This window comes from Leptodactylus fuscus, unplaced genomic scaffold, assembly GCF_031893055.1.
Source record: "Leptodactylus fuscus isolate aLepFus1 unplaced genomic scaffold, aLepFus1.hap2 HAP2_SCAFFOLD_406, whole genome shotgun sequence".
Classification (NCBI taxonomy): Eukaryota; Metazoa; Chordata; class Amphibia; order Anura; family Leptodactylidae; genus Leptodactylus; species Leptodactylus fuscus.
In genome coordinates, this window is record NW_027440430.1 from 3,613 (window position 1) to 21,809 (window position 18,197).

Below are 18,197 nucleotides of genomic sequence, written 5' to 3' on the forward strand. Positions count from 1 at the left end.
AGATACACAGCTCAGTATACAGTATCACACAGGATAGGATTAGATACACAGCTCAGTATACAGTATCACACAGGATAGGATTAGATACACAGCTCAGTATACAGTATCACACAGGATAGGATTAGATACACCGCTCAGTATACAGTATCACACAGGATAGGATTAGATACACAGCTCAGTAGACAGTATCACACAGGATAGGATTAGGTACACAGCTCAGTATACAGTATCACACAGGATAGGATTAGATACACAGCTCAGTATACAGTATCACACAGGATAGGATTAGATACACAGCTCAGTATACAGTATCACACAGGATAGGATTAGATACACAGCTCAGTATACAGTATCACACAGGATAGGATTAGATACACAGCTCAGTATACAGTATCACACAGGATAGGATTAGATACAGCAGCTCAGTATACAGTATCACACAGGATAGGATTAGATACACAGCTCAGTATACAGTATCACACAGGATAGGATTAGATACACAGCTCAGCAGACAGTATCACACAGGATAGGATTAGATACAGCAGCTCAGTATACAGTATCACACAGGATAGGATTAGATACACAGCTCAGTATACAGTATCACACAGGATAGGATTAAATACACAGCTCAGTATACAGTATCGCACAGGATAGGATTAGATACACAGCTCAGTATACAGTATCACACAGGATAGGATTAGATACAGCAGCTCAGTATACAGTATCACACAGGATAGGATTAGATACACAGCTCAGTATACAGTATCACACAGGATAGGATTAGATACACAGCTCAGTATACAGTATCACACAGGATAGGATTAGATACAGCAGCTCAGTATACAGTATAACACAGGATAGGATTAGATACACAGCTCAGTATACAGTATCACACAGGATAGGATTAGATACACAGCTCAGCAGACAGTATCACACAGGATAGGATTAGATACAGCAGCTCAGTATACAGTATCACACAGGATAGGATTAGATACACGGCTCAGTATACAGTATCACACAGGATAGGATTAGATACACAGCTCAGCAGTCAGTATCACACAGGATAGGATTAGATACACAGCTCAGTATACAGTATCACATAGGATAGGATTAGATACACAGCTCAGTATACAGTATCACACAGGATAGGATTAGATACACAGCTCAGTAGACAGTATCACACAGGATAGGATTAGATAAACAGCTCAGTATACAGTATCACACAGGATAGGATTAGATACACAGCTCAGTTTACAGTATCACACAGGATAGGATTAGATACACAGCTCAGTATACAGTATCACACATGATAGGATTAGATACACAGCTCAGCAGACAGTATCACACAGGATAGGATTAGATACACAGCTCAGTATACAGTATCACACAGGATAGGATTAGATACACAGCTCAGTATACAGTATCACACAGGATAGGATTAGATACGCAGCTCAGTATACAGTATCACACAGGATAGGATTAGATACGCAGCTCAGTATACAGTATCACACAGGATAGGATTAGATACACAGCTCAGTAGACAGTATCACACAGGATAGGATTAGGTACACAGCTCAGTATACAGTATCACACAGGATAGGATTAGATACACAGCTCAGTATACAGTATCACACAGGATAGGATTAGATACACAGCTCAGTATACAGTATCACACAGGATAGGATTAGATACACAGCTCAGTATACAGTATCACACAGGATATGATTAGATACACAGCTCAGTATACAGTATCACACAGGATAGGATTAGATACACAGCTCAGCAGACAGTATCACACAGGATAGGATTAGATACACAGCTCAGTATACAGTATCACACAGGATAGGATTAGATACACAGCTCAGTATACAGTATCACACAGGATAGGATTAGATACACAGCTCAGTATACAGTATCACACAGGATAGGATTAGATACACAGCTCAGTATACAGTATCACACAGGATAGGATTAGATACACAGCTCAGTATACAGTATCACACAGGATAGGATTAGATACACAGCTCAGTATACAGTATCACACAGGATAGGATTAGATACACAGCTCAGTATACAGTATCACACAGGATAGGATTAGACACACAGCTCAGTATACAGTATCACACAGGATAGGATTAGATACACAGCTCAGTATACAGTATCACACAGGATAGGATTAGATACACAGCTCAGTATACAGTATCACACAGGATAGGATTAGATACAGCAGCTCAGTATACAGTATCACACAGGATAGGATTAGATACACAGCTCAGTATACAGTATCACACAGGATAGGATTAGATACACAGCTCAGCAGACAGTATCACACAGGATAGGATTAGATACAGCAGCTCAGTATACAGTATCACACAGGATAGGATTAGATACACAGCTCAGTATACAGTATCACACAGGATAGGATTAAATACACAGCTCAGTATACAGTATCGCACAGGATAGGATTAGATACACAGCTCAGTATACAGTATCACACAGGATAGGATTAGATACAGCAGCTCAGCAGACAGTATCACACAGGATAGGATTAGATACAGCAGCTCAGTATACAGTATCACACAGGATAGGATTAGATACACAGCTCAGCAGTCAGTATCACACAGGATAGGATTAGATACACAGCTCAGTATACAGTATCACACAGGATAGGATTAGATACACAGCTCAGTATACAGTATTACACAGGATAGGAGTAGATACACAGCTCAGTATACAGTATCACACAGGATAGGATTAGATACACAGCTCAGTATACAGTATCACACAGGATAGGATTAGATACACAGCTCAGTATACAGTATCACACAGGATAGGATTAGATACACAGCTCAGCAGACAGTATCACACAGGATAGGATTAGATACAGCAGCTCAGTATACAGTATCACACAGGATAGGATTAGATACACAGCTCAGCAGTCAGTATCACACAGGATAGGATTAGATACACAGCTCAGTATACAGTATCACACAGGATAGGATTAGATACACAGCTCAGTATACAGTATCACACAGGATAGGATTAGATACACAGCTCAGTATACAGTATCACACAGGATAGGATTAGATACACAGCTCAGTATACAGTATCACACAGGATAGGATTAGATACACAGCTCAGTATACAGTATCACACAGGATAGGATTAGATACACAGCTCAGTATACAGTATCACACAGGATAGGATTAGATACACAGCTCAGTATACAGTATCACACAGGATAGGATTAAATACACAGCTCAGTATACAGTATCGCACAGGATAGGATTAGATACACAGCTCAGTATACAGTATCGCACAGGATAGGATTAGATACAGCAGCTCAGTATACAGTATCACACAGGATAGGATTAGATACACAGCTCAGTATACAGTATCACACAGGATAGGATTAGATACAGCAGCTCAGTATACAGTATCACACAGGATAGGATTAGATACACAGCTCAGTATACAGTATCACACAGGATAGGATTAGATACACAGCTCAGTATACAGTATCACACAGGATAGGATTAGATACAGCAGCTCAGTATACAGTATCACACAGGATAGGATTAGATACACAGCTCAGTATACAGTATCACACAGGATAGGATTAGATACACAGCTCAGCAGACAGTATCACACAGGATAGGATTAGATACAGCAGCTCAGTATACAGTATCACACAGGATAGGATTAGATACACGGCTCAGTATACAGTATCACACAGGATAGGATTAGATACACAGCTCAGTAGACAGTATCACACAGGATAGGATTAGGTACACAGCTCAGTATACAGTATCACACAGGATAGGATTAGATACACAGCTCAGTATACAGTATCACACAGGATAGGATTAGATACACAGCTCAGTATACAGTATCACACAGGATAGGATTAGATACACAGCTCAGTATACAGTATCACACAGGATAGGATTAGATACACCGCTCAGTATACAGTATCACACAGGATAGGATTAGATACACAGCTCAGTAGACAGTATCACACAGGATAGGATTAGATACACAGCTCAGTATACAGTATCGCACAGGATAGGATTAGATACACAGCTCAGTATACAGTATCACACAGGATAGGATTAGATACAGCAGCTCAGTATACAGTATCACACAGGATAGGATTAGATACACCGCTCAGTATACAGTATCACACAGAATAGGATTAGATACACAGCTCAGTATACAGTATCACACAGGATAGGATTAGATACAGCAGCTCAGTATACAGTATCACACAGGATAGGATTAGATACACAGCTCAGTATACAGTATCACACAGGATAGGATTAGATACACAGCTCAGTATACAGTATCACACAGGATAGGATTAGATACACAGCTCAGTATACAGTATCACACAGGATAGGATTAGATACACAGCTCAGTATACAGTATCACACAGGATAGGATTAGATACACAGCTCAGCAGTCAGTATCACACAGGATAGGATTAGATACACAGCTCAGTATACAGTATCACACAGGATAGGATTAGATACACAGCTCAGTATACAGTATCACACAGGAGAGGATTAGATACACAGCTCAGTATACAGTATCACACAGGATAGGATTAGATACACAGCTCAGTATACAGTATCACACAGGATAGGATTAGATACACAGCTCAGCAGTCAGTATCACACAGGATAGGATTAGATACAGCAGCTCAGTATACAGTATCACACAGGATAGGATTAGATACACAGCTCAGCAGTCAGTATCACACAGGATAGGATTAGATACACAGCTCAGTATACAGTATCACACAGGATAGGATTAGATACACAGCTCAGCAGACAGTATCACACAGGATAGGATTAGATACAGCAGCTCAGTATACAGTATCACACAGGATAGGATTAGATACACAGCTCAGCAGTCAGTATCACACAGGATAGGATTAGATACACAGCTCAGTATACAGTATCACACAGGATAGGATTAGATACACAGCTCAGTATACAGTATCACACAGGATAGGTTTAGATACACAGCTCAGTATACTGTATCACACAGGATAGGATTAGATACAGCAGCTCAGTATACAGTATCACACAGGATAGGATTAGATACACAGCTCAGTATACAGTATCACACAGGATAGGATTAGATACACAGCTCAGCAGACAGTATCACACAGGATAGGATTAGATACAGCAGCTCAGTATACAGTATCACACAGGATAGGATTAGATACACAGCTCAGCAGTCAGTATCACACAGGATAGGATTAGATACACAGTTCAGTATACAGTATCACACAGGATAGGATTAGATACACAGCTCAGTATACAGTATCACACAGGATAGGATTAGATACACAGCTCAGTATACAGTATCACACAGGATAGGATTAGATATGCAGCTCAGTATACAGTATCACACAGGATAGGATTAGATACGCAGCTCAGTATACAGTATCACACAGGATAGGATTAGATACACAGCTCAGTATACAGTATCACACAGGATAGGATTAGATACACAGCTCAGTATACAGTATCACACAGGATAGGATTAGATACAGCAGCTCAGTATACAGTATCACACAGGATAGGATTAGATACACAGCTCAGTATACAGTATCACACAGGATAGGATTAGATACACAGCTCAGTATACAGTATCACACAGGATAGGATTAGATACACAGCTCAGTATACAGTATCACACAGGATAGGATTAGATACAGCAGCTCGGTAGTACAGTCACTATTCCCTTATAATGGTTCTCTCCTATGTCTTCTCTTCTCAGCACGGTTTCTCTGACGTGAAGATCGAGGACACCACCAAGGGTCACATCGTGCACCTCCAGGAGGCCGACACTCTCATCCAGTTTGAGGAAGACTCCACACACATCATCTGTGAACACGACGAGCGCCTGAGGGTCCGACTCCGGGACATGGTCCTCAAGTTCCTACAGAAGTTCTAGAGGATGGGACCTGCAGATCACAATGTGGAGCAGACACAATTCTAGTGGTGGCCAGCAGAGGGCGCTGTGTGATAAGACTGATCGACCACTGGCTGGTATTGGGGATGGGCGGAGGGGCGCCATATCTGGAGCTCTGCACTTCTGTACAGCACATGTAGAATATTTTTAACTCTTTGTGTAAAAAATGTTTTTTCTTTTTAAATATGGCAAATATATTATTTCTACAAATTTCGGTAAAATGAATATTTACGATCGGCTCTAAATAGGGGCGGCGTAGTCGTCTATGAATACTGGGGGGTTAATGTGACCTGTCCAAATCCGATCATTGCAAAAATGTCCGCTTGGTATATGAATATATACCTATACTATACATTGGTGGGGGTCCGGACTCGATGAGTGTGTGGGGGGGTGCCTATAATCAAATCCTAAACTGATACCCCTGCCCTATTCATACGTTAACTTTAATTTGTGGTACAAGCCCTTTAATGTATGGATGGCACCACCTAGTGGAGGATTTTGTACTCCAGTCACATCCAAAGCTGCAGCACACTCATGCTGGTTTGCACTCTGACTCTAAAATGGGTGCTTCGGGGAGGTTTGAATGCAGCTTTGGATGTGACTGGGGTAGAAAATAAGCAATAAACTAACATTAGCACCAGCATAAAAGCCCATTTGCAGCCAGACCTTGGCCCGTGTAGTAGCTCAGTGCACGATATACGGCGGCCATAAGCGCTGCGGGACCTTCACGCTGACGAGTTGATCATTACCGGTGCAGATCTTGTGCAGACAAGTAATGGCTGGTACCTGGCGTCGCGCTGTTATTTACCATGGCACTGCCAGGCAAGCGGAAAAATAAATTGTCACCTGCTCGAAGGGAAAGTAACACTCGGCTTCCAATTACGAGGCCGCCTCATAAAGAAGGAGCCCTGCGGGGACGGAGGGGACATGCAAGGAAGTCGCAGATGCTTCTCCTCCAGCCGTGACTTCTAAAGGGAACATAGAACTGCTCAAGGAAAGTGCTAGAAACTCTCCAGACCGAAGAGGGTCTCTAGGGCTATTAACCCCTGGTGCACCCTGGCCTTCTCTCTGCTCTATATGGACCTCCAACCAGTCACGTTTTGAGAATTAATAGTGTCTGAGAAGACTTTTTGCTAGACCACCAGGGACATGAAACATCCTAGACCAGCTGATATTATAGTAAGCCCTCTAGCCCACTAGGAACATGAAACATCCTAGATGGTCAAGGAGATGTCTTAGATCAGCTAATGTTATAATAAACCCTCTAGACCACCAGGGACATGAAACATCCTAGAAGACCAGGGATATCTCAGGCTACACCCTAGAGCTACTGATGTTGTAATAAACCCTCTAGACCACCAGGGACAACAAACATCCTAGATGACCCGGGATATCTCAGGCTACACTCTGGACTAGCCTATGTTATAATAAACCCTCTAACTCACCAGGGACATGAAACATCATAGCTGGTCAAGGATATCTCAGGATACATCCTAGACTACCAGATAACCAGGGGTATTACAGAATATACCCTAGATTAGCTGACATTATAGTAAACCGTCTAGACCGCCAGAAACATGACCTAGATGGTCAAGGATATACCCTAGACCAGACAATATAATAAACCCTCTAGGCCACCAGGGACATGAAACATCATAGGTGCCAGGGATATCTCAGAATACACCCTAGACCAGCGGATATTATAGTAAACCATCTAGACCACCATGGGCATAAGACATTATAGATGGCCAAGGACATCTCAGAATACAACCTAGACCACCAGGGGCATACAAAGGGATAACTTAGACCAACTGGTGTTATGAGAAACCCTCTAGACCACCAGGGACATGAAACATCCTAGATGACCAGAGATATCTCAGGATACACCCTGGACCAGCTGGTATTATTATAAACTCACTAACTCAACAGGGACATGAAACATTATAGATGGTCAAGGATATCTAGGGACACATCCTAGACCACCAGGGGCATCAAACATCCGAGATGACTAGGGATATTACAGAATATACCCTAGACTAACTCATATTATAGCAAACCCTCTAGATCACTAGGGACATGAAACATCCTAGATGGTCAAGGAGATGCCTTAGATCAGCTGGTATTATAATAAACCCTCTAGAACCGTGATGGCGAACCTATGGCACGGGTGCCAGAGGTGGCATTCAGAGCCCTCTTTTTGGGCACCCCTCCGTGGAACAGATTATACTGTGTGGGGACCACTGTGGAGCAGATTATACTGTGTGGGGGCCACTATGCAGCAGATTATACTGTGTGGGGACCACTGTGGAGCAGATTATACTGTGTGGGGACCACTATGCAGCAGATTATACTGTGTGGGGACCATTGTGCAGCTGATTATACTGTGTGGGGACCACTGTGCAGCTGATTATACTGTGTGGGGACCACTGTGCAGCTGATTATACTGTGTGGGGGTCACTGTGCAGCTGATTATACTGTGTGGGGGCCACTGTGAAGCAGATTATACTGTGTGGAGGCCACTGTGGAGCAATTATACTGTGCGGGGGGCCACTGTGCAGCAGATTATACTGTGTAGGGGCCACTGTCCAGCAGATTATACTGTGCGGGGGTCACTGTGGAGCAGATTATACTGTGTGGGGGTCACTGTGGAGCAGATTATACTGTGTGGGGGCCACTATGCAGCAGATTATACTGTGCGGGGGTCACTGTGGAGCAGATTATACTGTGCGGGGGTCACTGTGGAGCAGATTATACTGTGTGGGGGTCACTGTGGAGCAGATTATACTGTGTGGGGGCCACTATGCAGCAGATTATACTGTGTGGGGACCACTGTGCAGCAGATTATACTGTGTGGGGACCACTGTGGAGCAGATTATACTGTGTGGGGACCACTATGCAGCAGATTATACTGTGTGGGGACCACTGTGCAGCTGATTATACTGTGTGGGGACCACTGTGCAGCTGATTATACTGTGTGGGGGTCACTGTGCAGCTGATTATACTGTGTGGGGGCCACTGTGAAGCAGATTATACTGTGTGGAGGCCACTGTGGAGCAATTATACTGTGCGGGGGGCCACTGTGCAGCAGATTATACTGTGTAGGGGCCACTGTCCAGCAGATTATACTGTGTGGGGGTCACTGTGGAGCAGATTATACTGTGTGGGGGTCACTGTGGAGCAGATTATACTGTGCGGGGGTCACTGTGGAGCAGATTATACTGTGTGGGGACCACTGTGAAGCAGATTATACTGTGTGGGGCTTACAGTGGAGCAGATTATACTGTGTGGGGGTCACTGTGGAGCAGAAAGCTCTATAAAGCCCCATTCGAATGATCATATTTTGCAGGTCTGTAATTGTGTGCAATTGTGGATCCGCATATTATTAAGGTTAAATTCCTGTGTTGGCACTTTGTGATAGATTAGTGGGTTTTGGGTTGCAGTTTGGGCACTCGGTCTCTAAAAGGTTCTCCATCACTGCTCTAGACCACCAGGTACATGAAACATCCTAGATGACCAGGGATATCTCAGAATACACCCTAGACCACCAGGGACATGAAGCATCCTAGATGACTAGAGATATTACAGAATATTCCCTGGACCAGCAGACAATATAATAAACCCTCTAGCCCACCAGGGACATGAAACATCGTAGATGACCAGGGATATATTACAGGATACACTCATGCTGGGGGTTGCAGTATTGCCACAGCCGGCTGAGACATGGACTATTTCCTATCAGACCTCGTAAGACGTTCCTGTTTGTAGAAGTTTTGAATGTTTTTGACTTTGCTTTCTTTGTAGTTTCCCCTCCCGCAGGAGTCTGTGGTAATTTTCTCTCGGAGTTGATGCAGCGCAGTTTTACTGCGGATATAAAATCAATGGAGGGAGACAATCCGAGCGCTCAGACACTTTCCCACCTATTAAACCACCGATCGGCTTTTTGTTTGCAAATGTATCAGGCCGATGGCTCAGCCGCCAATTACCGAAGTGTCGCAGCCGGCGCGACTTTATGGTCGTCCACGGACTTGTTCATTTTGATGTAAGTTCAGAAAGAAACACTACAGGAAGCGGCCATTATTTCTACCGTCTGCAGAGTCTTAAAGGGACAGGACACCTTAAAGGGTAAAACTGAAATGCAGTGAAGGGAATGGGACTCATCTCTGCCCTCGCTGTAGGCCTCAGAAATTACAGAGTTGCAAGCTAAATATGATGATAAGTTGCTACCCGGAAACAGTCAACAAGATGCCGTTGACTGATCTATCTACATTACATGCAAGGATACGCAAACAAGCTATGTACATGCAACTCAGACTTTGGGGTTAAATATCATCATGGGTTCGTGATTTAATACATTGATATTAAAAATGAATTTTTTTTTGCCAAGATCCATAATCAGCAATCAACCTGCTTGATGATGGTTTCCATATTTTCATGTTGTTCTTGCGGAGAATGTTTGGTGCAGATCTTTCCCACCTCAGTAATCGGGTATATAGTAAGATACAAGTGAGCTGTGTCCTACCAATGATCAGGGGTACAGTCGAAACGAGTGAAGCAGAGATCCAATGGTCAGGTCCGTAGGTCACGTGAGCCCCTTACCTTGTAGCCAAGTAGTCGTACCCTCCACCACGCAGGTGCCACGTAAGGCTTTATCTGCAGAGATTTCCCCTACAATAAGCTCAACCTGGCAGATAACATGGTACCAGCATCCACCACTAGGAGGAGCTAACGAGTCTGCCGTATACAGTGATATTAGGATGTAGTAGGGTTTCCCTAGTGGTGGCCGCAGGTAGCCACTACATTATACACTGTATACTACTACCTATAGATGTTGTAATTTTATGATAAGCCGGAAAGTGATGTGGGCAAAACCATTGCACACCCAACTTCTGAGCTGGACATCTGCATAGATCAACTGGATTAAAGGGGTTCCAAAGGATATATAGTGCTCCAGTCACCCATATATCAGACCCCGTTAAAGGAGACAGTAGCTGTTCCCCATGGACATAGTATTTTATTGTTCATTAACTCCTTAAATGCAAAATTTGAGCAACTTTCTATATAATTTGTCGAAAAAATTCCAACCATATTGCTGCCGTAGAGCCTGTGTAACTCCTATACTTAGCCGGCTGTTCTGCTGAAATACAAGGAGCATATCATTTCTGGCTAGTTCAGGACCACGAGAAAATTCTAGACAACGAAGACTTTGTAAACTGAACATCAGTACATCTAAAAATGAAGGAAGTAAAGGAGACGGCAGCTTAAAAATTAGCGCAACTTTTTACTTGAAGGTGACCACGAACATATGTAAAAATCATATTCTCCCCATGTAAGTATGGCACACGGGGACAGCTTTTTCGATGTTCCAATCACTCACTTCAATGACAATATCGTCCTGCCCAGAAATCAGAAAATATAGGCGCCCCTTTAATCCCACTCCCAAAATGGCTCCTCCCAGTAAAGTAGCCATCACCTTGGTTCAAAGATTGTGCTTGGTCTTTGACATATACTTACCACTTTACATACATTGGCACGGGCTCAACCTAACTTGCACAGACAGTGACTTGATTTCCAATCTTTGGACCTCCCCTTTAAATTTTTGATTTTTTTTTTTTTTTAATTTCAATCCATTAATTTTTTTTTTTTTTAATTTTCAAAACATTCAGTATTCACCGACAGTTTTTATTCAACTTTTGCTTGTCGAGCGTAAAAATAATAAAATTAAAAGAAAAAGATAAGTAATTACCACAGGTTTAGACTACATCACTAATCCTAGAAAATGGATTTTTTTTTTCCTCCTTTAATACCGGCAACATATTCGTACCCGGTAGAGTAAAACGTCTCCGGCGACCGCCGCTGGAGTCTAGTACAATGGTACAGTCCGCTTCTGATCCAACGTGTGATTCGCCGCCATCAATGTCTATGACTGTAAACAGTAACCACTTAACTTGCCCGAAAAAAAAAAAAAAATTCCAAAAATTTCCTAAATACATTGTCTACATCTGTCGAGCTGTACAGCAATTTATTAAATGTACAAAGGTGAATCGGAGGATGACGTGGCGATTCTTCTGTGCTTTACGGGACCTAGCTGTAGGCGGAGGGGGGCAATTTTGAGGGTTGGTGGTGGCGAGCCGGGTCGGAGGGTCGAGCATGGACGTTGGGGTTGGCAGTTTTGTGCGTTGCGATCTCCAGTGTGGGCTGAGAGTCCAAAGCCTTTGCTTTGAGTTTGAGAGTCCGGTGAGTGTTTTGGGGAAAAAAAACAAAAACATACGGGAAATTTTTGGAATCAGAAGAGGGTCAAACACGAATCGAGCCGCCATCTTGGTAAAGCTTCACCACACAAATGTAAAATATTTGCATGGCAAAAAAAAAACAAACCTAAAAACAACCCCTTAAAATTCTAATTTACAGAAAATAAAAAACCCCACTGGACAGTCATCTCCTTCAGTGTATCCTGGGATTTTTTGAGTACTTATGGTCCTAGAGTTCAACTTTTTCCGTTTTTTTTTATTTAAGACTAGAGAATACTTGAGGCAACGTCTTGGAAGCAAGACATCGGGAAGACGCCCCTTTCCGTGGTGGACGGGATCCGACGACGTCTTCAAATAAACTTGAAGCATTTCGTCTTGTCGTGGGGAAGCCGAGTCTTGAAGAGAACGGAGTCCACGCGGAACTGGGTGTATAAGAGCGGCATGTAGCCATACACCTTAACGAAAAAGTTAATGCATTTGTGTCGCTCGTGGAAGTGCGAGTCGTCGTGGGAGAGAGCCTGAGGGCAGCCGGGGCAGCGGAAGGTCCAGCGGGAGGTCACCTGTAATAATCGGTAAAATTACTGTCATCAGTACATAGCTTTGTTCAGTAGTCCCTCCCACTTGTCTAAACTCCGCCCATTCTCAGATAAACACTAATAAATCCATTTCTATAGCTGTAGAAGTCAGGCAGAGTTTGTAAACGTGTTCCTTTAACACGACAGATTCTGGAATCCCAATAACCCGGATTTAGAGACGACGGGAGATCGCCTTTAAATGACGACAAAAACATTCATGGGAATGAACTAAGATCTCTGCTTGCTATCTTTGAATGAATCTAAAAGGGACAAAAGGGAGGAGGCCATTATAGAGTGGACGGACAAAAGGGAGGAGGCCATTATAGAGTGAACGGACAAAAGGGAGGAGGCCATTATAGTGTGGACGGACAAAAGGGAGGAGGCCATTATAGTGTGGACGGACAAAAAGGAGGGGGCCATTAGTGTGGACGGACAAAAGGGAGGAGGCCATTATAGAGTGGACAGACAAAAGGGAGGAGGCCATTATAGAGTGGACGGACAAAAGGGAGGAGGCCATTATAGAGTGGAGGGAGAAAAGGGAGGGGGCCATTATAGTGTGGAGGGAAAAAAGGGAGGAGGCCATTATAGTGAGGAGGGAGAAAAGGGAGGAGGCCATTATAGAGTGGAGGGAGAAAAGGGAGGAGGCCATTATAGTGAGGAGGGAGAAAAGGGAGGAGGCCATTATAGAGTGGAGGGAGAAAAGGGAGGAGGCCATTATAGTGAGGAGGGAGAAAAGGGAGGAGGCCATTATACTGCTGGGGGCCATTATAGTGTGGAAGGACAAAAGGGAGGAGGCCATTATAGTGTTGATGGACAAAAGGGAAGAGGCCATTATAGTGAGGAGGGATTAGGGGGGGGGGGGGGCATTATAGAGTGGAGGGAGAAAAGGGAGGAGGCCATTATAGTGAGGAGGGAACATAAGGGAGGAGGCCATTATGCTGCTGGGGGCCATTATGGTGTGGAAGGACAAAAGGGAGGAGGCCATCATAGTGAGGAGGGATTAGGGGGGCATTATAGAGTGGAGGGAGAAAAGGGAGGAGGCCATTATTGAGTGGAGGGAGAAAAGGGAGGAGGCCATTATAGTGAGGAGGGAATATAAGGGGGGGGGGCATTATAGAGTGGACGGACAAAAGGGAGGGGGCCATTATAGTGAGGAGGGAGAAAAGGGAGGAGGCCATTATAGTGTGGACGGACAAAAGGGAGGAGGCCATTATAGAGTGGACAGACAAAAAGGAGGAGGCCATTATAGTGAGGAGCGAATATAAAGGGGGGGGGGGGCCATTATAGAGTGGAGGGAGAAAAGGGAGGAGGCCATTACAGTGAGGAGGGTGTATAAGGGGCCATTATAGAGTGGATAGACAAAAAGGAGAGGGTCATTATATTGGGGGGCCTTATAGTGTGCAAGGACAAAAGGAAGTTGTCAGTGTGGGGGGACAAAAAGGAGGGGGCAATTATATAGCATGGAGGAACAAAAAGTAGGAAGAGGCAGAACTACTTTTTCATCATCTGCATTGAAGCAAAGGGCCTGCCAGCAAACAAACTACAACTAAGGAGGAGGCCAGGAGACAAAGCTCCTTGTAGGATGTGGAGATCTTACGATTTGGCCTCCATTAGGAGAAGTAATGATGCAGCAGTTTTGCAGCTCGATGCTGAAATGATCTGGAGCGAGAGAGGATAAATCCTCCCTGGTGGGCGCAGAGGGCGGCCATCCCTCCCGGCTCAGACCTGGACACCTGCCCGGCAGCCGCTGCTTCAGTCAATTACAAAGTATTTACATGCATTAGGGAGCTGTAAGCAGGCGGCGAGCGGGGAGCGACAGAAATAGCGCAGTGATGGCGGGCGGTCAATAAGCCTTCGTGCACACGATGGGGAGCAGGGAACGCCGGCACTCACCTTGATGGGAGGTTTCCTGGTGATGTGGGAGACCAGGAAGTTCATGGCGATGTCCTCGCAGTTGATATACTCGTCCACCATGTCCCGGATAGCTTGTGGCATAACGTAGGAGTATAGATAGGCGTAGTACTGGGGGAGGAGACGGCAGACGGTCAGCTAGCTGGTATGAAACATGGGGAGGGGTCTCCAGGGATAGAAAGCTGCCCCATAAATTTGGGCTGGACAAGTCTTACAACCCCCACATACCTTGTGAAAGAAGGCGGCTCCGGTCAGCACCATGGACAGCTCACATGAGTAGTTGGAGTTGTAGAGCCAGGACTGGTGGGGGATGTCCCAGGCATGGTAGCGTCCAGGGAAGCCCACAATGCGGTCTCTGGCCTCTCTCCAGACCCTACAGAGAAGACAGGACACGTGATACATTGTATGTACAGTCCGTGATACAATACACAACATACCCTCCACCCATATACATTGCAGCCCCCGCCATCTATACATACAATATACGGCACCCCCCCATCCATGTACACAATATACAGCTCCCCCTCTTCTCATATACATCTTCAGTATACCGTATATTCATCTCAGGCAAGGCCCCAAGAACCAAGGCGCGGACGAGGAGCTCATTACAGATATTAATGGCCGCCGCTCTCCTCAGACTATCGTTAGGATGATATGTTATGGAGATGAGATATCAGGACGGTTTCCGTAGGCTCTCAGCTACGGGCAGATATAAATAATGAGCTTCGTGCAGTACCGGGGGGAGTCAGGTCTGAACACTGGCATGGGGTCTCCATAGATTACCGTACAGCTGGTTACCCTGTGTGGTCAGCCATCATACACCGCTATATACTAAACCAGCTGTACGGTCTGCGGCCAGGGCTGGTGTCAGCGCACAATACAGCGTCGCTTTATCATCAGTCAGGGGGCCAACTATCAGGAGCCAGCAGATAGTAGGAATGAAGGGTGCACAGCGCTACGGGCCAAGTCACAGAGTTATTCCTATATTGTGGTGGCCTGATAACCCTCAGCACAGGGAATGGACAACACTCCAGGAAACAACCAAAAGGGCCACAGTACAAGAGCCGGGGCCCCTGTATCCTCAGGACTGGGAACAGCTGGGAGAAAAGGAAGAAGGAGGAGGAAGGAGGGAAGACCGAGAACAAAGGAAGGAGGAGAAGGACAAAGGAAGGAGGACAAAGGAAGGAGGACAGAGGACAAAGGAAGGAGGACAGAGGACAAAGGAAGGAGGACAGTGGTCAAAGGAAGGAGGACAGTGGACAAAGGAAGAAGGGAGGAGGACAGTGGACAAAGGAAGAAGGAAGGAGGAGGAAGGAAGGAGGAGGAAGGAGGACAAAGGAAGAAGGAAGGAGGACAAAGGAAGAAGGAAGGAGGACAAAGGAAGAAGGAAGGAGGACAAAGGAAGAAGGAAGGAGGACAAAGGAAGAAGGAAGGAGGACAAAGGAAGAAGGGATGAGGACAGTGGACAAAGGAAGAAGGAGAAGGACAAAGGAGGGAAGAGAAGGACAAAAGAAGAAGGAGAAGGACAAAGGAAGAAGGAAGGAGGACAAAGGAAGAAGGGAGGACAGTGGACAAAGGAAGAAGAAAGGAGGACAAAGGAAGAAGGAGGACAAAGGAAGAAGAAAGGAGGACAGAGGACAAAGGAAGAAGGAGGAGAACAAAGGAAGGAGGACAGTGGACAAAGGAAAGAGGACAAAGGAGGGAAGGAGGAGGATAGAGGACAAAGAGAGAAGGAAGAGAACAAAGGAAGGAGGACAGTGGACAAGGGAAAAAGGAAGGAGGACAGAGGACAAAGGAAGAAGGAGGACAGAGGACAAAGGAAGAAGGAGAACAGAGACAAAGGAAGAAGGAAAGAGGACAGGGGAAGAAGGGGTAGGACAGAGGAAGAGGGAAAGAGGACAGGGGAAGAAGGAGGAGGAGGAAGGACAGAACAAAGGAAGAAAAGGTGAAGAGAGGAAGGAAGAAAAAGAGGACAGAGGAAGGAAGGAAGAAAGAAAGAGGACAAAGGAAGGAAGGAAGGAAAAGAAACAGGAAGAAGAGTAGGAACAGAAAAAGCTGAGAAAAAGACAAGAAGGGAGCAGAGAGGAAGCAGAAGATGATGACATGGGAGGAGAAAAAACAGAAAACCAGGCAACATGGTGGCTCAGTGGTTAGCACTACTGATGAGTGAATAGTATTCGAATCTATTTGTCGAATACCTCCGCTCCCATAGGCATGCATGTACGCAGCTGAACACCAAGGGGTTAAGTGCCGGCTGCTTACATGCATTTCTATGGAGCGAGGTATTCTAATCTACTATTCGAATCTACACTAGTTAGCCTTGCAGCCCTGGAGTCCTGGGTTCAAATCCTGCCAAGGACAAAAACATCTGCAAGGAGTTTGTATGTTCTCCCAGTGTTTGTGTGGATTTCCTCCCATACTCCACAGACATACTGATAGAGAAAAATGTACATTGTGATCTCTACATGGGGCTCATAATCTACATTAAAAACAAAACAAAACAAACAAAAACTACAGAATGAGGAGGAGAAAGTAAGAAGAGAAGACAAGACAAAAAAAGAAAAAGCGGAGAAGAGGAGAAGGAAAGAAAAGCGGAGAAGAGGAGAAGGAAAGAAAAGCGAGGATGAGGAGGAAAATCAGGCGGAGAAGATCAGGTGGTCAGGTAATAATGAGCACTTCAGGGTGGGATGTGTTGGTTGCTGCAGCAGTGATACCTGACATGACCTGTAGACAGAGGTGGCGCTCTTTCTGGAATAAAGCAGTCATATTGCTCTAACCCTGAACAGCCGGTTTGCAGCAGTGCAGCCTCTTCACGTCTCCCACCCCTCACCATGTCTTACCCCGCACCTCTGGATCCTGGAACTACAACCAGATATTTGTCTATAATTAGATAACATTAACCCTCTCTGTGCTGGAAGCGAGTTATTTACTCAGTACTGCTGCCGAATCATCCCATGGGGCCTCGTGTCCTTGCCCCCTGGCTATGTGCGCGGTTACGATGCCTCCTCCTCCTCTCTAACACAATATAACTTTTATTCTGCAGAAAAACAACGCCTCTGGCAGAGTCGGCCTCCGCGCCGCCATGTTTATATCACCCACACAGCGCTGGCAGCAAGATTTTATGGCTGAAGGTAATTTCAACACAAAAAGTTGCAACACCTGGCAGTGAGCTGTCTACTGTACAGACATGTCCACGGGGAATCTAGAGTATGGCGTCTGTGCTCATAGGATATAGAGGGCTGCACCGCTGAGGCTTCACCACTAGAGGGCGGCACAGATTCTCAGTGTAAGGGACATGAATGTAAGGAAAATAACTTCTCCTCATCTATGTATACAAAGGAGAGATAGCAGGGGTGTAATATATCACTAGGGCAAGAGGAGGCGCTCCTGTGCCAGGACACTGAGCATAGAAGAATTGATGCTTCCATTGCATGCAGAATTAGAAATAAGGGTCTGCCAGTGTACAACTACCATTTAT

General features: G+C 45.0%; 1 protein-coding gene across 1 annotated transcript in view; it reads right to left on the reverse strand.

Moving 5' to 3' along the window:
- Positions 1-11,901: 11,901 nt before the first annotated feature.
- Positions 11,902-18,197, reverse strand: part of EXTL3 (exostosin like glycosyltransferase 3) — a 31,280-nt gene continuing 24,984 nt past the window's right edge. The window contains exons 3-5 of the mRNA XM_075261800.1: positions 14,948-15,092; positions 14,702-14,830; positions 11,902-12,793 (exon numbers count right to left, since the gene is read on the reverse strand). Of these exons, the coding sequence (XP_075117901.1) occupies positions 12,584-12,793; positions 14,702-14,830; positions 14,948-15,092 (484 nt within the window). The 3' untranslated portion in view covers positions 11,902-12,583. The remainder of the gene's footprint in view (positions 12,794-14,701; positions 14,831-14,947; positions 15,093-18,197) is intronic.